This window comes from Penaeus monodon, chromosome 9, assembly GCF_015228065.2.
Source record: "Penaeus monodon isolate SGIC_2016 chromosome 9, NSTDA_Pmon_1, whole genome shotgun sequence".
Taxonomy (NCBI): Eukaryota; Metazoa; Arthropoda; class Malacostraca; order Decapoda; family Penaeidae; genus Penaeus; species Penaeus monodon.
This window is the reverse complement of record NC_051394.1, coordinates 45,268,769-45,296,268: the sequence shown is the minus strand read 5'-3', so window position 1 is coordinate 45,296,268 and position 27,500 is coordinate 45,268,769. Positions and strand designations below refer to the sequence as shown.

At 44.5% G+C, this 27,500-nt stretch overlaps 1 protein-coding gene across 1 annotated transcript in view; it reads left to right on the top strand.

Moving 5' to 3' along the window:
• Positions 1-27,500, top strand: part of LOC119577205 (B-cell lymphoma/leukemia 11A-like) — a 92,940-nt gene that overhangs the window by 482 nt on the left and 64,958 nt on the right. The window contains exon 1 of the mRNA XM_037924936.1: positions 1-725. This exon is cut by the window's left edge and continues 482 nt beyond it. Within this exon, the coding sequence (XP_037780864.1) occupies positions 596-725 (130 nt within the window). The 5' untranslated portion in view covers positions 1-595. The remainder of the gene's footprint in view (positions 726-27,500) is intronic.

The window sequence follows — 27,500 nt, the reverse complement described above, 5'->3', positions numbered from 1 at the left end:
AAAAATCATATCTATTTTTCCCCTCGCGAGCCCTTCTTATCGTTTACTCAAGTTTGTTGCTTTAAAAAGGAAACGATGAGAGAGAAACGACTTCCGGCGACTTTTGAAAAGAGGAAAAAATAGAAAAGCTCCCTTTTTTTATTTGGAAAAAATGATCTGATTAAGAGAGAAAAAAAGTAAGATTGTTTTTTTAAAAAAAGAAGTAAACATCACAGCTGACAACTTGTTTTGTTTATTTTGTTTGGTTTTATCTTTTGGTTTGTGACCAGTGAAGTTCTCTCTCCCTCCTGAAGAAAGGGAGAGATTTTGAAGAAAGAGAAAAAGGGGGAAAGAAAATAAATAAGAAAAGAGAGAGGAAAAAATAGTGTTACCTCCGAAGGAGGTGTAGACGAAGGAGTAGAAGAAAGAAAGAGAAAAAAAAGGAAAAGAAAAGCATACAACAAGAACTACCAATAAAAACAAAAACAAAACGACCCCCCCACCCCCCTCAAACGCAAAATAAAACACACAAACCAAAAATACCCGGGGACAGCAGCGAGTGCGATTGGTTGGGCATGTTATCAGAAGTACAGCCGTGTTACAGCCTGCCTCCTGTATGAAACTCCGAAATCCTGAACCGCAGAAGATGGAAGTGCTGTATCCGGGAAACCTAGCTCTCTTGAGCATGTTCCTCAAAAACCCTGACAACGAGAAAGATGAGATTAAGAAAGATGAGAGAAAGAAAGGTAAGTTTTTGATATTATTTATTATTATTATTTATATATATTTTTTTTCTGTTCCTTATTTCACCTTTTCGTTTGGCGTGTGGTTGTTCTTGTTCGGTTGTGTTTACGTTTTGTCTCCTCTTTATTCTGGTTTTATTCTCTGGTGTTATTCTTTGCCTTCCGGTCGGCGTGTGTTGCGCGATTTCCCTAACCTTCATTCTGGCGCCTGTGTGTATGTCTCTGCTTTATCATATATCGTGTGTTCTGTGTTCGTTTCATGATGACGAAGAAAAAGGTTCTAAGGAAAGAAGGGGAAAAGAGGAAGGGTGGGGAAAATAATAATTTCCCCTCTCTTTCGGTTGTCTTGTTTCCCTATTTTCGTCTCCATCTGTCTTCTCTCTCTGTTTTCTCTCCTCTACATCGCTCACGAAATTATTTGTCTCTCTTATCCACACGTTTTTTCTTTTCTTTCTTTCTTTTTTCTCTCTCCGACTTCTCTCGGGTCAATTGCGTCGTAACGGAAGTTAATCATTTCGTTAATTCGTAACTAGCTTTGCCTCTTTCGTCATCGCCGATTTCGTGTTCTTGTGTTTCTTCTTCTTGTTCTCGCATTTCATCTCCTTTCATTTCATTCTCTCTCTCTCTCTCTCTCTCTCTCTCTCTCTCTCTCTCTCTCTCTCTCTCTCTCTCTCTCTCTCTCTCTCTCTCTCTCTCTCTCTCTCTCCTATTTTAAAAGGCCGCCCACGCTAAGGATATGCGTAAGACAAGCCTCTGTAAGTGCTAAGAAAAATCCTTTATTGATGCCGATACCTCAGTACAGCGGTGGTGTGCGCAGTTTGTTTATAAATAGGTATTTTCCTCTCATTAATTTTCAAGTTTAAAGATCCGGACGGTGTAAAAAACAGTGTTGCTGTCTTTTTCGTAGTTATTATTATTATTATTATTATTATTATTATTATTATTATTATTATTATTATTATTATTATTATTATTATTATTATTATTATTATTACTGTCGTTATTACTATCACCTTCATCATCATCATTATTATCATCACTGCTTGTTGTTATTGTGGTAAATATTGCTAATGTTGTCTATGCTTTTGCACGAATAGTTGTTCACTAGTAACACGTGGTTAATTCAACCATAAATCTTTATTCTGCGAAATGTATATATATTTAGCCATATCTATAGTGTAACCTCGTTCGCCATCGTTTCTATAAAATCCCAGAATATATATATCGTACATGTCGGTGTCTGTATTTTACTGTTTTATCTCTGTTTCAAGACGAAAGGAGAATAAGATTGGTTACATGGAGTAGATTACGTGTTATCTATGTTTGCAATAAAATTGTAGAATGTTAGATTTTCTTTTGCCTTGCATTGCATGTCCAGAAGGGAAAGGAACGGTTGGACGGTTAGCACGGAAAGGAGGAGGAGGTAGAGGTTTGATAATGATGGAGGGAAAAGCAACAGAAGATGATAATGTAGAAAGTTGCGAGAAACAGAGGAGAGAGGGAAGAAAGGAGAGTGAATAAAGGCTGGAATTAAATAGTAGAGGGTGATAGGAACACGGAAAGCGACGGGGATGATAAAAGCACGGGATATAAGAGAAATAGAAAGAGGAAGGAATAATTAGGAAGAGACGAACAGAGAAGGGATAGCGATAACGGACAAGGACAGATAAAAGCTGAAAGACGAATGACAGGAGAAGAAGTCGGGAAAAGCGAAAGAGAGAGAAGGGAAAAGAAAGAAGAGAAAAAGAAAAAGAAAAGACACAGAAAAAAAGAGAAAGAAAAAGAGAACGGACCTAGAAAAAAAGGAGAGAGAGAGAATAAGAAATACGAAAATAGAAAAGAAACACCAATTGAGAAAAGAGAAGAAGGGAGAAAAGAGAATGAGAGCGTCTAAATAATAATGATGATAAGAATAAAGCATTACAGAATGACCCTTAACGACCTATCTTCCTTATACTTAGTCAACCGCCTATTATTCATTCTGTTATTCCTTCGGCGCGTGCGAGTCGGCCGAGGAACGGACCGTTTTTGCACGTGCAGAGGGGGTAGGGGGGGTGCAGGGGTTGGGAGGGGGGGGGGCAAGGGCAAGGCAGGGAGGGAGGGCGGGACGGAGGGAGGGTAGGGTAGAGAGGGAGGGTAGGGGAGGTTAGGAGCTTGAAGAAAAAAAAGGGGGGGAGGGGAGGGGGGGGGGAATACGTAACATTGGGTCTTGACGTGCGACTCGCGTGCGTGTTTTGTGTGTGTGTGTGTGTGTGTGTGTGTGTGTGTGTGTGTGTGTGTGTGTGTGTGTGTGTGTGTGTGTGTGTGTGTGTGTGTGTGTGTGTGTGTGTGTGTGTGTGTGTGTGTGTGTGTGTGTGTGTGTGTGTGTGTGTGTGTGTGTGTGTACGTACTGGTAAATTTTAAAAAAACGCCCCTGTTTTCATCATCCACGTTGAAAGAAAGCATTCAGATGGCTTTCTATTTTTTCTTTCTCTTTCCCTTTTCTCTCCCTGCAAGACGATTCCTTACGGGAGGAAATGTGTACGCAGGCCCTCTCGGTGGCTACACGGCCCGGGTGTAGCAAACGTTTGTAATTCCTGCGAAGAGAATGTGTAAACAAGGTTGGGATTTTCTTCCGCCGTCGCTACCCACTGCCTACTGTCTACTAGCCATTACCCTATTAGCTATTACCTAATAGCTGTTACTTACTAGCCATTACTTACTAGGTGTTATCTACTAGTCATTACCTATTAGCTTTTAGGAGGAGGAGGAGGAAGAGGAGGAGGAGAAGGAGAAAGAAGAGGAGAAATAGGGAGAGGAGGAGGAGGAAGAGGAGGAGGAGGTAGTGGAGGAGGAGGAGGAGAAGGAGGAAGAGGAGGAGGAGGAGGAGGAGGAGAAAAGCCTCCAGGTCTCACATACTCTTCCTCCTCGAGGATTATTATATGGCTAAGCTTCGGTAAGGTTGTTAACTGTAGAGACAATTTGGCTTTATGCTCATTCCCGATTTTCCCCTCTCCTTCCTCCTCATCTTTCCCTCTTTCTTCTTCTTTCTCCTCTTCTCTTTCTCCTTTCTCCTCCTCTTGCTCTTCTTCTTCTTTTCCTTCTCTTCCTTTTTCCTCTTCCTCTTCCCCTCTCCTTCCTCCTCCTCCTCCACCGTCTCCCTTCCTCTTCCTCTTCCTCCTCTTCTCCCTCGGTCTCTTCTCCTTTCCTCTCCCCCTCCCCCCCCATACCCAATCCCACAAGCGCAATCAGCGAGGGTGGTAGGGGAGGGGGAGGGGAGGGGGGTAAGGAGGGGAGGGTGGGGAGCTCCCCTAGTGAGAATCTCGTTAATTGTTGCTTATTTCCGACCCAAAGGCAGGGATGGTGGGGGGGGGGGGGTGAAGAGGAAGAGAGAGAGAGAGAGAGAGAGAGAGAGAGAGAGAGAGAGAGAGAGAGAGAGAGAGAGAGAGAGAGAGAGAGAGAGAAAGAAGAGAGAGAGAAATACCAAGTAAGAAAGAAAAAAAAAAAATCTAAAAAAAAATATGTATTCCATGAAGAAAAGAAAAGAAATAAAGAGGAAATTGGAAAGAAAAAAAAAGACGGGGGAGTGAGAGAAAAAAAATTATGTAAACTCTGGAATTAATTATTTTTAATTGCCCCTTTAAAAGTCTTAGGGAAAGCACGTGTCTGGATCCCAGGAAAGTGAAATAAGAATAATAGCAATAATAAAGAATGATATATATATATATATATATATATATATATATATATATATATATATATATATATATATATAATTATGTATGTATATATATATATAAAAGACTTTACGGTTGCATAACAAGCGTTGCACGATTCATAAGCATTCATTAGCAGGAAATGCAAGAAGTAAACGTGTGAAAAGGGGGGGGGAGGGGGAGGAGAGGAGTGATGAAGAAAAGATAAAAGCGATTGAAATAATATGGTTTATCGTTTTAAAATTATGATTATTTATTATTATTATTATTATTTTTAAAAGTTAATGAAGTTAATCGCGTTTTATTTTTTCTTCTTTTTTTTTTGTCCTTATACGGAATTGTTGGTAATTATCGGTTCTTCGTTCTTCTTATTCTTATTCTTCTTGGTATTATTTTCCTTCGTTTCATTAATTTAAGTGTCTCAAGGTTATTTTCTTTTGTTCTTTCCTCGAAAAACGCTGATTAAAAGCCAAGAATAGAACAGTAAGAATGGTAATGAGAAGAAGAAGAAGGAATCGCAAAAGAATGGAAAAATAGAGAAAGAAGATGAAAGAGAAAAGGAAGAAAAGGGAAGAAAAAATTGGGTTTTAAGAGATAAAATTGCGAAGAAGAAACAAAGGAAAATCGAGATACGCACACACACACACCACACACACACACACACACACACACACACACACACGCACACACACACACACACACACACACATACACACATACACACGCGCACACACACACACACAACGGCGTACATACACATATATATGGCACCAATTACAGCGTCGCCAAGTATGCCATTCCCATTCCAACAATTCGGGAATCGGAGCGACCCCGACCCCTATCGAGAATGACCCCTCAACCCCTCTCCGAATTTCCCCTCAGATGGAGACGAGGGGAGGGGGAGGAGGGAGGGGGGGGGGGTCGGTGCCGGATGACCCCCTTAGGCAGAATTAATGCATTTGTATGGTTGGTTGTATGACCGCTGTTAGATTGGTCATCTGTGATATGGGGTCTGAGAGAGAGAGAGAGCGAGAGAGAGAGAGAGAGAGAGATTTTGTTTTGATAGATAATATTCTGCCTTGCTTGTGGCAATAGATATGTGTTTTATACACACACACACTCTCTCTCTCTCTCTCTCTCTCTCTCTCTCTCTCTCTATATATATATATATATATATATATATATATATATATATATTATATATATATATATCGTATTCTCCATTCACATACATTCCCTTACCTTATTACCATCACTCTTCGATGTATATTGTGAAGCTAAACATTAGACTCAAAATACACATAAGAAATTTGCGACCCGAGGCAAACGGGAAAGGCGGCAGTAAAACTCTACGGGAGATGCACGCCACGTTTTCTGTTGCGCTCTTGCGCGCGCTCTCTGTCTCTCTCTCTCTCTCTCTCTCTCTCTCTCTCTCTCTCTCTCTCTCTCTCTCTCTCTCTCTCTCTCTCTCTCCACTTATCCTCCCTTTTTGCGCTTTATTCCCCATCTTCCCTCCCATTCAGCACAATCAACGCGCATATTGACTGAAATGGTTCAAAAGACCGATACATTTAGCTACACCGCACATGACTAAATAAATACACACTGATACTTCCTTTTCAACATGCAATAAAAAAAAATAATAATACACAAAAAGAGCGAGATTTTTTTTCTCCAAATACTGGAACATCCTTGTACTAGAATCCCATCCGTTAAAACCTTTTAAAAAATTTCCTCCCCCCCCAAAAAATAGCGCGATATTGCAAGCTTGCATCTTTCCTAGGCTTTGCTTTCCTTTACTTACCGGATCTCCCCTTCGGCATTGCAAATTGTATTACTGACCATATATACACTCAGCCTCGGTTTCCATTTCTAAAGCGAACGAAGCGGCGACCGGACAAAGGGAGCGCCGGTAATGTTATTATGACCACTGAGAGCCAATCACAGAGCGGGATTTAAGTGTACATTAAATTCCCGCCGAAATTATTGGCCGTCGGAGTTCCACCAATGAAATCGCGCCTCGTGTCCATTAGGAGCCGAATTTTGGAGGAATTTTAACTTTTTTTCTTTTCTTTTCTTTTGGGTTTTTCTTTTCTTTTTTTTTTCTTTTTTTTTGCTTTTGCTTTTTTTTTTTTTTTGCATTTCTTTTTTTTTTTTTTTTTTTTTTTTTGGGGGGGGGGGGCTTTCATTAGTACGTGGTCTGTTTCTTTTTTCATCTTTGTCCTTTTTTTATCTTTTAATTATTGCTCTTTTTTTTTATGTTCACTTTTTTTTATCTCCTTTGTCGGCTCTTTATTGCTAGTTTATTATTATCCTTCTGCGTTTCGCGATTTTTTTTTTTTCGATCCCTCCCCCCCATTCCCAAAAATGGAAAAAAAATTATCATATTTTCTTTTTCTTTCTTGATGAGGCGGGAATTCGAATTTAGCCGTAAAATAGAATAAGGGATAGTGATAAAACAAAAGAAAAAGAGAAAAAATAATAACTGCAGAGGATATCGCACAGGACACAAATTCGCGCGCAAATGGACCCGCCGAAAAACGAATCGCCGTTTTTCAGATTTCATTATTTCGAACGGAATGTATCGTTTTACGCGCCTCCCTTACCCTCCCCCTCCCCCTCCCCCCTCTCCTGCTTTCCCCTTCTCTTCACTTTTTTCTTTTCTTTTTCTATTTCTGTCGATCTTGCCTTTCCTCTCTTCCTGCCTTTACCTTCCATCTTTCATCTCCCTCTCTCTTCTCCCCCTTTTCCCTTCCACTCATCCTCTTTCCTTCTCCTTCCTTCCATCCTCCCTCTCCCTCCCCCCCCATCCTTCCTCTCCCTCCCCCCCCATCCTTCCTCTCCCTCACCCACCCTTTCCTCCTCCTCACCCTCACCCATCCCCCTACCCAAACGCGATTAAACGAAATTACCGAAGAAATATAACTTAAATAAAAAGTAATAACAATAATAAATAAATAAATATATAAATCGCCACATCGCGCAGATTACGAACCACGCCGCGTTGAGTTAGCGGCCGCGACTGGCAGATAACGTGGCGAGTATTGTCCGATTCGCGAAGGCAAGTCACCGATATTACGATGACGATATCGCTCTTTCTCTTTGCATGTTGTTTATTTCATTTTATTGTGTCGCTGATTACTGTTGTGCGTGTTTGCGGTATGGTTGTTATTGTTATTATTGTTGTTGTTGTTATTGTTGTTGTTATTGTTATTATCATTATCATTATCATTATCATTATCATTATCATTATTATTATTATTATTATTATTATTATTATTATTATTATTCCTATTATTATTATTTTATGCTATCATTGCCATCATTAGTTTAACTTTATTGTTAGTCTTGTTATAATTCATTATTATTATTATTATTATTATTATTATTATTATTATCACTGTTATTAGTATTATTATCATTGTTATTAGTATTAGTACTATTTTTGTTATAATTATTATCATTATCATTATCATTTTTAATATTATTACTATTTTTATTATTATTATTATATTTTATTATTACTGTTTTTTTCTTGGTATTATTGTTGTTAGATAATACGTCTTTTCTGCTTAGAGTAACATTGTTCAGAAAGTTAAGGTGAACAGATGTTCTTCCTGCCCCCCCCTTTTTTCTTCCCCTCTCCCCTCCTTCTCTTACCACCTCCCCTCCTTCTCTCACCCCCTCCCCTATATCTTACCCCCTCCCCCCATCTCTTACCCCCCCTCCCCTATATCTTACCCCCTCCCCACATCTCTTACCCCCCCTCTCCCCCATCTCTTTCCCCCTCCCCACATCTCTTTCCCCCTCCCCACATCTCTTACCCTCCCCCCCATCTCTTACCCCCCCTCTCCCCCATCTCTTTCCCCCTCCCCTCCTGGTCGACACACACGCACACTTGTTTTGTGATATCTCGTCATTTTTATTCCGCAGGTGTGTTATTGAATCAAATGGGGAGGGGGTGAGGGGAAGGGGGGGGTGAGGGGAAGGGGGAAGAGGGGGGTGATTTGTCTGGCTGTCTGTGTTTTTTTCTGATTGTTAGTTTTATTATTGTTATTATTTTTATTTGTTCTGTCTTCGTTATTCTTTTTCGTCGTTTTATTTGATCTGATTATATATATATATATATATATATATATATATATAAATATATATATATATATAATATATATATATATATATATATATATATTTCTCTCTCTCTCTCTCTCTCTCTCTCTCTCTCTCTCTCTCTCTCTCTCTCTCTCTCTCTCTCTCTCTCTCTCTCTCTCTCTTTTTTTTGAGGGAAAAGTTTATGAAAGGAAGGAAGTGAGTGAGTGAGAGAGAAAAAGAGAAAGAGAAAGAAAACGAAAGAAAGAGAAAGAGAATAAAAGAGAAAGGGGAAGAAAGAGAAAGCTAAAGAACAAGAAAGAGAATGAAAGAGAGAGAGGAAGAAAGAGAAAGAGACGAAAAGATGAGGATGAGGGGATGTGAAAGGGGAGCAAGATAGATGCGTCAGGTCGCGATGTATGGTCGGCTCCCCTCATTGACCCGGGGAGATGAGAGAGAGAGAGAGAGGGGAGGGGAGATGAGAGAGAGAGGGGAGGGGAGGAGGAGGAGGAGGAGAGAGGGGAGAAGAGGGAGGAGGAGGAGAGAGGGGAAGAGAGGGCAGAGGTGTTGATAGCCTTAGCACCGACGAGGTTCGTGGGCGGCGACTGTCTACCACTGGCGACGAAGGGGCGAGAGGGAGAGGGGAGGCGAGGGGAGTCGGGAGGGGAAAGGGGGGTCGGGAGGAGAGAGGGGGGGTCGGGAGGGGAGAAGGGGGGTTGGGAGGAGAGAGGGGGGGTCGGGAGGAGAGAGGGGGGGTCGGGAGGAGAGAGGGGGGGTCGGGAGGGGAGAGGGAGTCGGGAGGGGAGAGGGGAGCTCGGTATGGACAAGCGTGACAGATACATGAACGGTTGTTATCGTAGCGGCGTTTCCCCCTTTTTGTTGATTTCTCTTTTATCTCCTTCTTTCGCTCGCGTGCTCTTAGTATTATCATTGTCTTTCGCTCTTCCTCTTTTCGTTTCTTTCTATTTTCTCCCTTTTCTAATTTCTTTTCGCGTTCTCTACCGTCTCTCGCATGCCCTCTTGCCTCGTCCCTTCCATTTCTCCACCTCTCTATCTCTTCCCCTCTCCCTCTCTTCCACCCTCCTTCCTTCCATTCCTCCACGCCCATTCCCTCCCATCTTTCTCTCATCATCTCCATCTTATTCCTCCCTTTATCATCCCCCTTTTTTATCCCCTCCTCTCCCCTTTCCCTCTACATTGACGGCTATGATAACGGCGATGACGTTGCTAATGAGGTGGAGAGGAACCTATGCTTCTCTTGAAAAAGGAGGTGCGAAAGGGAGGGAAGGAGAGAGAGGGGGAGGGTAGAAGGGAGGGAGGATGGAAGGGAGGGTATAGAGAGAAGGAAAGAGGGAAGAGAGGAGAGGAGGAAAAATGTATATATATATGTATAAATATATATATATATATATATATATATATATATATATATATTATATATATATATATATATATATATATATATATATATAAATGTATATATATATGGTGTGTATATATATATATATATATATATAATATATATATATATATATATATATATATATATATATATATATAGTTTTTGCGTTATTCTAGTATCGCACATTTACCCCTTTGTTTGGTTCTCCATTTACCTTATCATTTATTCATCCATCTCATTTCCTCATATTATATTATCTTCTTTTAGGCCTCGTCCTCATCTTTATTGCTATTTTTACAGATGCTAATATTACTACTATTAGTGATACTACTACTTCCAACACATTCTCATTATAGTAAATATCGCGCTGTCATTAACTAGACGTGAGTGATAAGGAGAGAGAAAGAGGGGAGAGGAGAGAGGGAAAGAGGATAATGGTATAGGTGCGTAAAGAGAGAGATGGTAGGAGAGGAGGAGAAAGATGTGAAGGAAAGTGGAAAGGGAAAATATAGAGGTATATTTGATATGAAAATGAGAGACGGAGAGACGATAAGGAGATAAGTATAAGTAGGGAGAGAAGGAAGAAAAGGAAATAGAAAGAGACGAAGAGGAAGATGGAGAAGAGGAGTGTGAAGAGAAGATAACAGGGAGAGAAGAAAGAAAAGGAAATAGAAAGAGGAAGATGAAGAAGAGGAGAAGGCGGGGAACGAGTCCATCATGTCGGTGGCGATGATGAGGATGGTAATGAGGAGAGTAATGAGGTTGATGATCTGGAATGATCCGCGTCTTACCTGTCCCGCGCCACCTGGTGGATCCCGCCGCGGTCTAATAACGTCGCGGGCTTTAGCGGGGGGGGCGGGGGGATAGGAGGGGATAAGGGGGGTAGTGGGTTGGGGGGATAGGAGGGATGTGGTGGGTAGTGGGTTGGGGGAATAGGAGGGGGGTAGTGGGTGGGGGAAGAGATGGGTAGTGGGTGGGGGAATATGAGGGGGTAGTGGGTTGGGGAAAAGGGTAGTGGGTTGGGGGAATTGGCATAGTGGGTAGGGGAGAGCGGGGAGGAAAAGGTGGAGTTGGAGAAGGTCAAAAAGACGTAGAGAGAAATATTGGGATTTGCAAGAAGGTGGGTAAGAAGGATAGTGGGGGAGGGGGGGGGGCGGAGAGAGGGGTTTAGCGGTTGGGGGAGGGAGGGGGAGAGAGGGGGGGAGGGGGATTTACCGAAGCGCGTGCTCCAATTAGGCTGGCGATCACACAGGCGCGGTTATTAAGCGTCTCTGTCTCCTCTTCTGTGTGTGTGTTTGTGTGTCTGTCATTGCGGTGTGTTTGTGTGAGTCTATTGGTGTATATGTTTATTTGTTTATTTGTCTATTTATTTTTCTCTGTCTCTCTCATTCTCTCAGGCAGAAGGAGACAAATATTGAAAGATATATTTATATATATATATATATATATATATACATATATATATATATATATATATATATATATATATATATATATATATATATATATATATATATATATGTATATATATATATCTGTATATATATATATATATATATTATATCTATATATATATATATATATATATATATATATATATATATATGCTGTCTATAAATAATGATAGATGAATAGATAGATATAAAGGTAGATGGATAGACAGATATAAAAAGATAGATAGATAGAACCAAACAGATAGAGAAATAGATGTATAAAGATAGATGGTCAGATATATATGTATATATATATATATATATATATATATATATATATATATATATATATATATATATATATAATATATATATATGGATAGATAAATAGATAGATAGAGAGAGGGAGAGAGAGAGAGAGAGAGTGAGTGAGAGAGAGATACACAATCGGCAGACAATTGGACCGAGGTTGTTTGATAATTAGTAACCAGGCTCCACCTAATCCCACTGTTTGTACACGGCTGCATCGGTGCCATCAGACAAGCCCCCCCCTCCCGTTCATCCCCACCTTCCCACCTCCCCACCTCCCCCTCGGCCCTTAACCAACCGTCCCTTACCACTTATCCCTAACCCCTTTCTCCCCTCACCCCCTCCCTACCCCATACCATTCCTCCCCTCGGACCTACCACACACACCCCTTCACCCCTACTTAACCCCACCTCCCTCCTTCCCTACCACACACCCCCACGTCCCTACCAGGCACTCCCTACCCCCTCCCCGACCACTCCAATATATCAGGTAAGCCCAGAGAGTCGACCAGGCGTGTAAATTGAGGCCGGGACAATGTGCCTGGTGGGGGACGGAGCTTACTAGAAATCGAAGGGGTGAAGGAGGGGGAGGAGGGTGGAGGGGAGGGGTGAAGGAGGGTGGGAGGAGGGAGGGGGGAGATTGGGGAGGGTGGAGGGTGGGAAGGGAGGGGGAGAGAGAGGAAGGGAGGGGAGGGTGTGGGAAGGGGAGGAAGGTAAAGGGTGGGAAGGGAGGGAGGTTGGGAGGGAAAGGGAGAGGGGAGGGAGGTAAAGTGAAGGGCTGGATGTAAAGTAGGCTCTTGTTTTATCTTCGATGGGATTTTTTTTTTTTTTTTTTTTTATCTACGTCAAGTCTTGTGCTACATCTTATTCATCGCCTCCCCCCCCCACCACCACCACCCCCATTCCTCCTCGCCTAACTTCCCGTCCGCATTTCAAGCATCGGAAACCGCGGCTATATGATGATCGGCAGAGGGGCGGGGGGGGGGGAGATAAGGGGGAAGTGAGGGGGGGGGGCAGGTCGAAAGCCGCTATGGTTACATTATTCTTTTTTTTTATGCAAATGAACATGTTAAATGAACATTCAAATTTTAAATAATTCAAGTCTTTTTTTTTTTAACACATACGAATGATCGTCATAAATGCACATTCACACATCGAACATTTTATCATGAAGGTAAAATGGGAATAGAGATAGGGGGAGGAGATTGAATTAAGGAAAATAAAAGAAGGGAGAAGGGAGAAGACGGGGAGGAGAGGAGAGAGAGAGAGAAAGGGGAGAGGAGAGAGATCAAGGGGGGGAGGGATGCTTGTGGCCTATGCTAATACCTTGATGATGGTGAAGATTTCAAAGCGATTTGTTGGCGTGTGTCTTCCTTGTGTTTACTAGGGTGGGTGGGGGGATGTGGGTGGGGGGGAGGGAGGAGAATGAAGTACTGTTGCCGTAAATTCGCCTTAATTAGAGCTGATTTAATTACGTGCGTCTGTGTCATTCCTGGCGCGTTGTCTTCAGTCGCTGGATTTCTCAATCCCATACGCATACACACACACACATATATGGGTGTGTATGTATATGTTTATATATATATATATATATATATATATATATATATATATAATATAATATATATATATATATTATATTATATATATATAATATATATATATATATATATTATATATATATATGTGTGGGTGTGTGTGTGTGTGTGTATATATAGTTATGTATATATTATATATATATATATATATATATATATATATATATATATATATATATATATATATATATATATATATATATATATATACATATACACACGCATAAGAGAGAGAGATCGACGTAGAGACAAAGCAGCAGCAGAAACGCCTCAAGAACTGATCCAACTCGCGACACAGATGTGACGGTGGGCGCTCGGTGGGCGGGTAGGCTGGTGGGCGGTCACTGGGTGGGTACAGCCTCCCTCCTTCTCTCCCTTATTTCCTCCCTCCCTCCCTCCTCCCTTCCCTCCCTTCCCTTCCCTTCCCATCCCTTCCTTCCCCCTATCCCCCCCTTCCCTTCCTTTCTTCCCTTCCCTTCCCTTCCCTTCCCTTCCCTTCCCTTCCCTTCCCTTCCCTCCCTCCCTTCCCTCCCTTCCCTCCCTCCGTGAGCCTTGCCATTGGTCTTAATAAGTCTTCGAGGATGATCCGAGATGTCGCTGAGATTAACGTGGCGAGACTCCCTAGTCTGTTATGCTACGCGCTGATCGAGAGTGGAGGTGGAGGAGGTGGATCAGGGGGTGGAGGAGGTGGATCAGGGGGTGGAGGAGGTGGATCAGGGGGGGAGGAGGTGGATCAGGGGGTTGAGGGTGGTGGATCAGGGGGTTGAAGGAGGTGGATCAGGGGGTGGAGGGGGGTGGATCAGGGGGTGGAGGGGTGGCTCAGGAGGTTGGGGGGGTGGATCATGAGGTAGAGGAGGTGGAAGTTAAATTTAAGGAGGTGGATGAGGTGGAAAAGAAGTAGGCAGAAATAGTGGAGGAGAAGGAAGGCGCTTTGGAAGAGGAAGAGGAAGAGGAAGAGAAGGAGGAAGAGGAGGAGGAAGGGGAGGAGAAGGGGGGGGGGGGGCCGGTTTTAAGGAAACGGCCCTCTGGAGCGTGTGGAGTGTGGATATGATAGGGATAAGGAGGGGGGGGGTGTAGAAGGGGGGGAGGGGAAGGGGGCGGTGAAGTGGATATATGGATTTGCTAGCGTGAGCTGGGTGGATTGAGAGGCGGGGGGGGGAGGGGGGGGAGGAGGGAGGAGGGCGGATTGGGTGATTTATAAAGCGGGTACTTTTCTGAGCATTGATAAGTTTTGTTTTATAGCCACACAATTAACACTATGTTTTTTTTTTTTCCTATCTTCATAACTTTTTAAAAATAATTTCATATCACGGCATCTTCATAAGCTGACTTATGAAATCGGGAGAAAGCCATCCGTAGAGTTAGAAGCAAACTTGATGTTATTATCTTAAATGCCATGACATTCATACTTACAAACTAATAACGATAATATTCATGATACAGTAATAGTAAATGGTACTGGTAATAGCTGTAACGATAGTAATAGGAATAATTACTGTCATTATAATAAATAACACTAAGGATAGTGATAATAATGATAATAATGATAATGATAATAATGATAATAACAACTACAACAATAATCATAATAATGATGATAATAATAATAATAACAATAATATTAATTATTATTATTGTTTTATTATTATTATTATTATTATTATTATTATTATTATTACTATCATTATTATTATATCATTATTATTATCACCATTATTATTGTGATAATTATTATTATCATTATCATTTATTATCATTTTTATCATTTATGTGTTCTCTCCCTCATCTAAGACGCGGGGAAGGTGACAGGCAGAATTCTTGCAGTCAATAATGAGTAGAAGTCGCAGTGAGGGAGGAAAGAGGGAGGGAGGGAGGGAGGGAGGGAGGAAAGAGGATCGGAGGGAGGGAGGGAGGGAAGAGGGTGGGAGGAGAGAGGGAGGGAGGGAGGAAGGGAAGAGGGTGGGAGGAGAGAGGATGGGAGGGAGGGAGGGAAGAGGGTGGGAGGGAGTGAGGGAGGGAAAAGGGGGGAGGAGGGGCAGAAGAGGATTAAGTGAGTGTCTTTTATTACGAAGGGCCAGGTACATAGAGAAATAAGAGGGAAGGGGGGAGGGGGGAGTAAGGGCAAAGAGGGAGCGGTGAGCCTGGTAGATGGAGAATTAGTGTGTGTGTGAGTGTGTCTTCATTTATTTCTGCCATCCCCTCTTCTCTTTCTTTTCCATTTTATTATTATTATGATTAATTTTATCATTATCATATTTATTTATTTTTTATTATTGTTTTTTTTTTCTTCCTCTCTCTTCCTCTTCCTTTTTCTTCTTCCTCTGCTGTTGATGTTTTTGTTTCTTGTTTTCTCTCTCTCTCTCCCCTCTCTCCTTCTTTTCTCTCTCTCTCTCTCTTCTCCCCTTTCCTCTCTTCTCTCTCTCTCTCTCTCTCTCTCTCTCTCTTTCAACAACAAATACATTTTCTTCTTTTAAATACACAAAATCAAGCCGAAACTCCTGTAAATCAATTAAACTTTCATTACAGAACCGTCATGCATCCCATTATCTTAGAATCATACATTATTATTATTTTCTCTTTTAAACTAAAATGAAAATAATATTAATCAAAAATACACTTTAGAAACTGGACTCTGTGGCGGTTCTTTAATGGTTTTGGGGTCCCCGAGGCCAAGCCAATCAAAAAAAGGGGAAATTCAGGGGGGCGTTTCTTTTTGGCTGAAAATGAAATTAATTAAAAATTTTGGGTTTTCCAGAGAGAGAGAAGAGAGAGAGAGAGAGAAAAGAGAAGAAGAAGAGAGAGGAGAGAGAGAGAGAGAGAGAGAGAGAGAGAGAGATGGTGAGAATAAACGTTTCTTCTTTTCTTTTCTTTTTTAAGTATATGTAAAGGAAGAAAATATGAAACTAATGTAAACAAACATTCAAAAACACAAATAATTCTACGAAAAGCCAATAAGACGATGGACAAATAGAATAGATAACATATGAAGGAAGAAAGGAAGTAGGAGAGGAAGATCGAGAGAATAAGAGAGGGGAGAGGGGGAGCAGGGAGACAAGAAGACAGGGGGGAGAGGAAGAGGAACAAGGAGGAGGTAGGGGGCATGGCAAAAGGGAGACAGGGAGGCAGGGGGAAACGCAGGAGGGGGCGGGGAGGGGTGGCAGGGAGGAAGATGGAGGACAGGGAGGGGGAGGAGCACAAAAGGGGGGGCGATGGGGAGGGGGGGGAGGGGCAAGGGGTCATTAAAGGGCCCCGGTGAGCCTCTGCAGATCCTGGGGGACATCTTATTACAGGTCGCGTTGTCCGAAACGCTGCGAAGATGAGAGGCGACGGAGGTGGCAAAGAAGGGGTGGAGAAGGAGGAGGAAGAAGATGGAGGGAAGTGAAGAAATGGGGGAGGGGGAAGGGGGAGGGGTGAAGGGGGAAGTGCAGGGGTGGAAGGAAGGGGGGGGGAGGAAAAGTGGGGATGAGGAAAAGAGGGGGGAATAAAATGGAGAGGGGGAGGAAGAGGAGGATAAAAGAAGAGGCGAGAAAAGCAAAATAGGGAAAAGGGGGACGGAGAAAGGAAGAGGACCCAGTTGATGGGACGGTTTCGAAAGACGGCAGCTGGCAACTGGCAACCGGGAGAGTTGGCGACTGGCGACTGGCGACTAGCGAGTGACGACTGACGACCAGGGCTAAATTATCTTCATCCCATCATCCGGGAAACTCTTAAGTACAACAATAAATCTCACCAGAGCCCTTATTGCGGCTCTCTCGCTTATCAATTTGCCGTTTTACGTTGATTCGCCGGCGGGAGGCTCTGGGTGAGAGGAGAGAGGGAGCAGGGGGGGGAAGGGGGAGAGGGAGTAAAGGGGGAGGAAGGGGGAGAGGGAGTAAGGGGGTGGAGGAATAGAGAGGGGGAGGGGGTGAAAGAAAGAGGGGAAGGAGGAGGGGAAAGACGAGGAGAGGAGGAAGGAGGGGAAGGGGGGGGGGGAGGAGGATGGTGGAGGAGGTAGATGAGGGAGCATGGAAAGGAGACTAATACTTCTTCGAGTTCGTCTTATTGATGGAGTTGCCGGAGATGATTTTTCTCTCCCTGTCCGTTCTCTTTCCTTCTTTCCTTCTCCAACTCCTCCTCCTCCTCTTCTTCTACTATTGCTTTTCATTCCCTGCTCTCGCTCTCCCCTCTCTCTCTCCCCCCTCTTCTCTCTCTTTTTCTCTCTTCTCTCTCCCTCTCTCTCCCTCCCTCTCTCTTTCCCCCCTCCTCGTTTCCCCCTCTCCCCCCCCTCTCTCTCTTGGGGACTTTTCCCCCTTTTCTTTTAAAAGGGAGGGACGGAAAGGAGGAAAGGGGGGGAGGAAAAAGGAGGAGGAAAAAGGGTGCGTGTTGTATTGATTAAGACGTTTGATGTGTGTGGTTTCGATTCCGATTTCCGATCCCTCCCAACCGCTCCAATCCCAGCGTTTTCATTTGCATTGCACATAATTTCGTGATCGTAAACCGCAACGTGCCTCGCCAGTGCAGGTGCCAAGGATTGGGAGGGTGCGGCGGAGTCCCTCAATGGGGGTAGATTAACCTAAGAACAAAAGGGGCAATCCTACTTTCCCTGGTCAGCCGCCCCTTTGCTGACCATCATCTGCCGGACACCCACCACTAGCCCAAGGGGGCCGTTAAGCGGGGGGAGTCACCTAGCCCTTTTATTTTTGTGGACGGACGCGCCCTTTGGGCAGTGGAGGTGCCCCGGGCCCCCGAGCCCCCCGCCCTTTCCCCCCGTGCTCTTTTTTTGTTTCCGAGATTGTGACTAGGGAAAGGGAGGGGAATTTGAATTTTCTAAATCGATGAAAACAAAAGGGTTCCAGCGCTACCTCCGTCCAATCCTAAGGAATTACAGAAAAAAATGACACTGGAACATATACATGTCAGTGTGCGTCGGGGAAAAGAACTTTTATTATTCTTACTATTTACATGCGGGTTGACGAAAGCAGCAAAATATAGGATAGGTTCGAGTGTTATTACTTGTGCTGTGCATGAGGCTAGATCTTTGGCCCTAGGTGGAAAGGTTGATGGGCACGACAGAAAATGAATAGGCTGAGAAAGAATGAAGAGAGGGAGAGAAGGACAAGAAGGAAGAAGAAGCTGAGCGAGAGAGAGAGAGAGAGAGAGAGAGAGAGAGAGAGAGAGAGAGAGAGAGGAGGGGAGAGAAGAGAGAGGGAGAGAGAGAGAAAACAGGGGGAGGGGAAGGGGAGGGAAAGGGGGGCTAAGATCTTAGCAGGCGGTGGGCAAAGTGGGTGTGCCTCGTGCTAGTCTTCATTCTTCGGTCTCACTCTTAAAAAGGGCTATTTAAAAAAGGTGCGGCGGGTTGGTGACTGGCGGTGGCAGCCGAGGTGGACGAGGGTCGCGGAGGCAGGAGAGCGGGCTTTTGTTAGATGGTGGAAGAAGGAGGAGGAGGAGGAGGAGGGAGGAAGGAAGGAGGAGGAGGAAGGGGGGAGGAAGATGGAGTAGAAGGGAGAAGGAGAATATGGGATGGGCAAGGAAGGAAAGGGGGGGGGGGGAGGGTGAAAGAGAGGGAAAGGTGGAGAGGAGGTGGAAAGATGGGGTTGATGAAAGGAGAGAAAGGGATGGGGAGAGGAAGGGAAAAGGAACTGGGGAGAAAGAAGAAGAAAAGAGATGCAGCCCACACAGAGAGAGGAAAGGTAGGTACGTTCGGTGATATACGGAGTTGAAGGAGGAGGAGGGGGGGGGGGTGGAGGTAAGGGAGAGAGGCAGGGAGTGAATGTTAGAGTCGAAGGGTGCGATTTTAAGGGGAAGCTAATGGAATTATGAACTTACAGTGGTTCATAGGAAACAGGGGTGAGTTTGTCCATCTCTCTCTCATGCATCCTCCTTATCCCTCCTCTTTCCCCTCCTCCTCTTCTCTCTCTCTATCTATCTCTATCTCTTTCTTTTCTCTCTTTCTTTCGCTTATTGATTCTTTAAACACTTTATATATAAGTGATAAATAGAGCACCCATATAAAAGGTTAGAATATACAAATATTTTTTCATTCGTTCACGGCCAAACACCACGACATTCGCAGAAATCGACAGAACCACGAAGAGATATATAAACAGTATTAATAACATACAGACCAAGATGGCTCTTTCTCCCCTTCCCCTCTCCTCCCTCCCCCTTCGTCCCTCTCTCTCTCTCTCTCCCCTCCCCCTAGTCACCGGAAGCCAATGAACATATCGTGAATTATGAACAAACCACAACTATAAGAACAGGAAGTATCTCCCCTCTGCCCATCTCCCGATCTCCCCATCGTCTCCCCTCTTTCTCGGGCATTCCCTCTTGTTTCCCCTCCTTCGTTGGCCTTCTATCATTTCGTATCTTCTTCCCTGTTCTGCTTCTCATCTCCTCACTCTATCTCTCTCGGTATTCTCTTTTGTTATCTTTCACTTCCTCCTCCTCTTCCTCCCTTCCTCCCGTATCCTCCCTCTCCCATCTTTCTATGCATCTTCGTATCTCCTTTCCTCTCCTCATTTTCCCCTCTTTCTTACCTCCTCTCCCCTCGATATATAACCCTGACCAAACCCACTCCGCCATTCATCAGAGGGGAAAGGAGCTTTATGGAATCAGGGGTTAATGGAGATGACTTTGACCATTCTCTATATGGACCCGAATCCTCTCTCACTCCCCTCTCTCCTCCCCCTCTTCCATCCCCTCTTCCCTCTTCGTTGTATGCTTTTTTTTCTGTTTTTCGCCTTGTTTTTCGTTTTTTTTTTTTCCCCTCTTAAGTTTTCAGGTTTTTTTTCTTTGTTTTATTTTGTTTGGGGTTATCTGTTTCCTTTTCTTTTCTATCTTTTTCTTCCGTTTTATATTCCACTTGGTCCCCTTGCTTCCCCTTTCCTTCCTTTTCATCCCCTCTTCTTCTCTTCGCCTTATCCTTCCTATGTTTCTCCTCCCCTCCCCTTCCCTCCCCTCCCCTCCCCTTCCCTCCCCTCCCTCCCCTCCCCACCCCTCTCCTCCCCTCTCCTCTCCACCCCTCCTCCCCCCATCCTTCTGGGCCACCCTCCCTCCTCCCATCCTTGCGGCTTGACCACCCTCCCCTCCTCTCCTCCCCCCCCCCCTTTGCGGCTTGACCACCGTGGCGGCTTCTTTGTCCACTCTTGAGGACTACGCATTGTCAAAACTGAACCACCTTGTTAGTCCACCCCTTTTATCCCTTTATGGCTCTTCTCTGATTATCCGCTGACTCTTCTCCTCCTCCTTTCCCTCCCCTCTTCCCCTCCCTCCCCCCCCTCCCTTTTCTTCTCCGTCACTTGTTCCTTCTTCAGCGATCTTCTGCTTCGTCCTTTCCTCCTCCTCCTCCTTCCCCCCCTCCCCTCCCCCCCTTTTTCAAAAGTGGGGAAAAAAAGGAAGTTCATGTTTGACCACTAAGCGACATGGGGCTAAAAGGGGGGAGGGTGGGGGGAGAGGGGTGAAGGAGGGGGGGGGGGTGAAGGAGAAAAGGAAAGGTAAAGAAAGGGTCATCCTCTCGTTCTCTCTTTCTCTCCTCTTTTCTTTTTCTTTTCTCTCCTTTCTGTTGTTGGTGTTCAAGAGGTATCGGAAGTGCTTCGTCTTGAACAGTTGTGGAAAGTGATAAAGGGATAGGGAAGGAGGAGGAGGGGGAGGAGGAGGAGGGGGGGAGGAGGAGGGGGGGAGGAGGAGGGGGAGGAGGAGGAGGAGGAGGGAGTAACGGTAAAATATTTTAGAAGGATTTTAGCCGTCTTGAATGAGAGAGAGAGAGACAGAGAGTGAGAGAGAGAGAGAGAGAGAGAGTGAGAGAGAGAGAGAGAGAGAGAGAGAGAGAGAGAGAGAGAGAGAGAGAGAGAGAGAGAGAGAGAGAGAGTGAGAGTGAGAGAGAGTGAGAGTTTGACTTATTTGCGTCTTTCGATGTTAATATCACATGTTATTAAAGACTGCGTGTACAAGAAAGTTTTTCCCTCTCTCCCTCTCTCTCCTTCTCTCCATCTCTTTATCTCCCCTTCTCTCTATCTCCCCTGCTTCCTCCCTCACCTTCAGCATAACTTAATACAGATGCGAAGGCTCTGTGCCCCCTCCCCATTATCCACCCCTCCCCTCTCCTTCTACCCCCCCCCTCCCATTCGCTCCCCCAATCCCATTCTATCCCGTCTCCCCATCCTTCTTCCCTCCCTCTCCTTCTTATTTACTCTCCTTAACCTCCCTTCTCCCCTGTCTCCTCTCACCTTCTCCCTTCCCTCTCCCTCCCCCTCTCCCTCCCCTCTCCCACCTCCTCTCCATCTCCCTCTCCCTTCCTTACTTCCCCCCTCCCTTCCTTACTCCCCTCTCCCTTCCCTACTCCCCCTCTCCCTTCCCTCCTCCCTCCTCCCCCCCATCTTCATCAGAACATCTCCCCGAAGCGACACTTGGTCTGGACTTGCCGGAGTGGCGGTAGATTGAATTATGAAATTAGTTTGAGTGAGTTTCTTGGCGATCACATACCTTATCGCCATTAACTGTTGTTGCAAGGGAAGTTACTGGTAATTGAAACTTCATTACAATATCACTGCCTTTCTCCCTCCCCTTGCCCCCTACCTACCCTCCTTCCGTCCCCCTCATCTCTCCCTCTATCTGTTTGTCTCTCTTTCTCTCTTTCTCTCTTTTTCTTTCTCTCTTTTTTTTTATCTCTTTCTCTCTCTCTCTCTCTCTCTCTCTCTCTCTCTCTCTCTCTCTCTCTCTCTCTCTCTCTCGCTCTCTCGCTCTCTCGCTCTCTTTCTCTCCCTCCCTCCATCCCTCCTTCCCTCCTCCCTCCCTCCCTCCCTCCCTCCCTCCCTCCCTCTGATGCCGTCATGCCATCCTTCCTTCTCCTCAGGTTGATAGCATTACTCCTAGATTATGGATTACGATAGCTAGGACTGGGGAATGATTAACTTGCTGACGTATGGCCGAGTTATATCTTCCTTGGCGGATCGGAGGAAGGAGGAGGAAGAAGGTGGAGGAGGAGGTGGAGGTGGAGGAGAAAGAGGAGGTGGAGGTGGAGGAAAAAGAGGAGGTGGAAGTGGAGGAGGAAGAGGAGGAGGAGGTAAAGGAGGAAGAGGGAGAGGAGGAGGAGAAGCAGGAGAAAGAGGATGAAGACAAAATAACAATAATAACAGAAAAAAAAAGAAGAAAGAGAAAGAGAAAGGCAGGGGAAAGGTAGTAGGATGAAGGAGTTTATTAAAGGAAAGGTGAGGGAATGATTGGCTATTAGCTTCTACTCTCTTTTTCTCTCTCTCTTTTTTTCTTTTTCTTTTTTCTTCATCGGATCGGTAATTGGCTGACGAATTTTATGCTCCGGATTTTTTTTTTTTTATAGATGCGATTCGTTAGTTTCTTGTCCTTAACGTTATTTACTTGTTTGTTGTTGTTGTTGTTTTTTTGTTTTACGAAGGTCAAGTTGGTTCGAAAACTTGTGCATAACAATTCTTATTTTTCATTCCCCGCTGCGTGATAGTTCTGTTATAAATAATTATTGTTTTTATTCATTTATTTATATTTATTTACTTATTTATTTATTTATTATTTTTTGTTGTTGTTGCTCTGTTTTTATTCTGAAACAGAATTAAGAGATAATTAGTCTGATGTATATGTATCTCCATGTATTTTTTTTTTCCTCTCTCTTTCTTTCTCTCTCTCTCTCTCTCTCTCTCTGTTTGTCTCCGTCTCTCTCTCTCTCTCTCTCTCTCTCTCTCTCTCTCTCTCTCTCTCTCTCTCTCTCTCTCTCTCTCTCTCTCTCTCTCTCTCTCTCTCTCTCTCTCTCTCTCTTGCGTGTGCAAAAACAGCTGCAAATAATAATCAAGATAATATCTCGACATTATAAATATGTATAATATTTTTTTTCTCCCAAATGTATTTTGCAATCAAAGACTTACGCCATACCCCCACCTACCCCCCCCCCCTCCTTCCCCCCCAGTTCCCTCTACCCGCAAAAATATCCCCTAACTCTACCCCCTTCCCCTCACCCCCCCCCCTCTACCTCTTCCTTCGTGTACACCGCCTTTGCGTCCGTTATTTTTATTTTTTTTTATGACGAACTTTTTCGAAAAACGTCTTGAACGAATCTTATTTTATACTCTCTCAGATTACGTGTACAAACGCGATACGAAATACCGGATTTTCGTTTTTCTTTTTTTTTTTTTTTTTTTTAGAATACGCTCTTGTTTTATCTTCCTCCCCCCCTCCCCCTCCCCCTTCTCTCTCTCTCTCTCTCCCCCAATCCCTCCATCACCTCCCCTCCCTCCCTCCCTCCCTCCCTCCCTCCCTCCCACTTAGAAGCTATGGGATCAATTTTCCATATCGGGGAATCCCCAAACTATGCTATTTTAATATCACCGATACTCTTTTTTTCAATCTCTCTCTCTCTTTTATTTTCTTTCTTGCTTTCTCTTTTTTTTACAACTTTTTACTTTTTTACTTTTTATTTTATAGTTGTTGTGATTATTATATATTTTTATTTTGTATTTATTTTCTCCTTTTTTTCTCTCTTCCTTTTTTTTCTTTTGTTTGTACCTTTTTTTTATCATTTACTTTTTTTTTTTTTTTTTTTTTTTTTTTTTTTTTTTTCGCCGATGAATTCGGGACTGGCGCGCATTACGTAGCGTGTTCGGGTTAAATACCTTAAAATGCAAGCGTTTGGCGACTGTGAAATACGGGATTGGTTTTAACGGCTTTTAAAATTCGCTGATGACGAAGGAGGGAGAAGGGAGAAGGGAGAAGGGAGAGAGAGAGAGAGAGGGGGGAAGGGAAGGGAAGGGTGGAGAGGGAATGGCGGGTGATAGTGCGTAGGGAGGAGGAGGAGGAGATGAGGGAGGGGAAAGCGAACGATATGAAGGAGAGAGATAAAAAGGAAAACAAATGGGGGGGGGAGGGAGGGAGAGAGAGAGAGACAGAGAAAGGGAGAAAGACAGAGAAAAACGCAGAGACAGAGACCCACACCTTAAAAACGACAGGCCTACCGCATCCCCACACACAAAACAACCTTCCACGCCCACGACACACGCCCTTTGTTACGCCGCCGTCTTCCGGTCGGGCGGGCGGGCGGGCGACAAATAATAATAACGTTTAGAAATTATACCACTGCCTTTTCACAATTACCAGGTGGTCCTCTTACCCCCCTCCTCCCCCTCCTCCTCCTCCCCTTCCGCCTCCTCTCTCTCCTTCTCCCATTCTCTTTCTCTTCTTTCCTCCCCTCCTTCCATTCTCTCTCTCTCTCTCTCTCTCTCTCTCTCTCTCTCTGTCTCTCTTTCTCTCTCTCTCTATCTCTTTCTCTCTCTCTTCCTCTTTCGTCATCTCTCCTACGTCCTTTCTTTCTTACTCTGTATAACGGCATCTCCGATATTTCCTTTTTTTTACCCGCATCTCTTTTATTTGTTTATTTTTTTCTCCACTGTGTTTCGTCCTCGTTTCGTCCTTCCCGTTTTCTTTTTGTTTCGGTCAGTGTCTTTAAGTCTTATTCTAAAATCCCTCTTTAAGAAAATGGACACGCAAGAAATCATCGGATAATCATGATAACAAGAGGAATAAAAAAATAAAATAAAATAAAATAAATATCCGCAACATATAAACAAGATAACGAATAAAGAGAGAGAGAGACAGAGAGAGATTAAAAAAAGGAGACGAAGAAAAAAAAGGCACGTATCCCCATAGAAAACGGAGCGCGGGGCGGAAGAATTAGGCGGCCATTGAAGCAAAACGATTTCTCATGAGGCACGTGGCTTGGCGGTGACGCATGTTGCGCCTTCCTCACACCCTGGCCTTCCTCCTCCTCCTCTTCTTCTTCCTCTTCTTCCTCCTCTTCTTCCTTCTCTTCTTCTTCATTCTTTTCCTCTCCTTTCTTCACTGCCTCTTCCTCCGCTGCCTCTTCTTCCCTCTTTCCCTCCCTCATCCACACCATTCCTTTTCATCCCTCATCTCCCTCCCTCATTTCCCTCCCTTCCTCCCTCATCTCCCTTCCTCCTCTCCTTCTCCTCCCTCCCTCATCTCCCTCCCTCATTACCCTCTCCCTCCCTCCTTCCCTCTCTCCCTCATCACCCTCCCCCCCCAGCGGCCGGTATATGTTGTTAATTACAAAGGTTCGAAGGAAAACGTGTATGATTAAAGTGTCTGAGCGTCATGTTTAAATAACACTTAGATTAATTTATGTTTTAGAAGGGAGAGAGGGATTCATGTGACGCAGAGTCGGCGCGAGACAGTCACGTGGTTGTTTTGAATGGCGCTGTGTGTACATGTGTGTGTGTGTGTGTGTGTGTGTGTGTGTGTGTGTGTGTGTGTGTGTGTGTGTGTGTGTGTGTGTGTGTGTGTGTGTGTGTGTGGCTGGCTGGCTGGTTGGTTGGTTTTCTTTTGTGTTTTTTATTTCTTTCTAGTATCTTTATTCATTCTTTCTCTCTTTCTTTATCTCACTTTTCCCCTCTTCCCCAGCTACGCCCTACAGTAACAGATTTTGATTTCCTCCTCTCATCTCCCTCCCCCTCCTTCCCCCCCTTTCCAACCATCACCCGCCCTCCTCATCCTCCCGTACACACACACACACACACACACACACACACACACACACACACACACACACACACACACACACACACACACACCCACACACACACTCCTTCCCCCTCCCCTTCCCCCTCCCCCTAACCCCCGCTTCCTCCCCCCTCACAGACAGAGGGAAAAATAGAAGTGACAATACTCCCCCTAATGTCGACAATTCAAGCCTGAGATAAATGTTTCTACGTTTGACCTCTGTTGAACGGAAGGTTTTAGGGGTTATGGGGTAGGGAAGGGGGGGAGAAAGGGGGGGAGGGTGGAAGCGCGGGTGGTGAAATAGTGGGTGGGTGGAGGGTGGAATACGTGTGGCAAAAGAGGGAGAAAGAAGGTGGAGGGTGGTGAAATAGGGAGAGAGAGAGGGTGGAGGGTGGAAATGTGGAGTGAGAAAAAACAGGGAGAGAGAGAGAGATGGAAGGAGGGGAAAGGAGAGACAAGGGAGAAGAAAATCGGGGTGAATTTGTGAAGGTTTTCGGTAGGAAAAAAGAAGGGACAGATAGCGGTTGTTTAGGCCGGGCAACGGTCACCAGACAGTAATCAAAACTCCCCCCCTACCTTCCCTCTCTCTCCCCTTGCCCCCCCCTCTCCCTACCCGGCCCATCTCCCCTCTCCCACCCACACCCCAAAATACCCAAAATGAAGGGCACAAAAATCCCCCCGGGCCATTGTGACACCACCCGCCCCCACTTCCCCCCCCATACCCTCTCTCCCTTCCCTCCCCCCCCCCCTTATCCCAAATGGCCGCGCCCTCGCCCATGGCCGGCCACCGACAGGAATTTTATTGTTACTTTTTGAAAATTGTTGAGTTTTTCATTGTCGCGTCAATTCACACAGGCTGTTGGTCCCGACGCCCGATGCCCGACGCCCGACGCCCCAGGCCCGATGCCCCAGGCCCTTGGGGTATGGGGGAGGGGGGGGAGGAGGAGAGTTGTGGGTATATTATGTGCGGTGTTCACTTTGTTTTTTTTTTATTTTATTATTGTTTTATTGTATTTTTCTGTTTTTTTTTTCTGTTTTATTCTTTTCACATACAATTTAATAAATATAAAAGCGTCTTTATCTACATTTTGTATGTTTTGATATGAATTTTCCTAAGAGAATTCGTCAGGAAAAGGATATGACGTATTTACAGCTGAACAAATGATACCAAACACAAATGATGAGATAGATAACACGCCAAAGAAAGATCAATCACATACATACGATTATTATAGCTTCACGGACAAAACACACACACACACACACACACACACACCACACACACACACACACACACACACACACACACACACACACACACACACACACACACACACACACACACACACACACACACACACACACACACACACACACAACCGAAGCACAGAAAATACCAACTGCGCGAATAACCTCTCCCATCCCATAGCGAACTAGGGCAAAGTCCGCCGCCGTTTCTGGCAACACTTTGTCTATATGTCTGTGTATGTCGCGGTCAAGCTAAGGACGTCCTATAAAACAATGTTGCCAGACACACGCGCTCGTATAAACCCTAGGAAAGCACCACGAAGCGGTCCCCAGAGAGCTTTTAGAAGGACCCTATATATGTTTTTTGTTGTTGTTGTTGTTGTTGTTTTTGTTTGTTTTTTTCCTTGTAATAATGTCATGTAGCCACCAGCACTCGGCGAGATGGGAGGGAGGGGGGAGGGGGTAAGGGAGAGAGATGGGGAGGGGGAATAT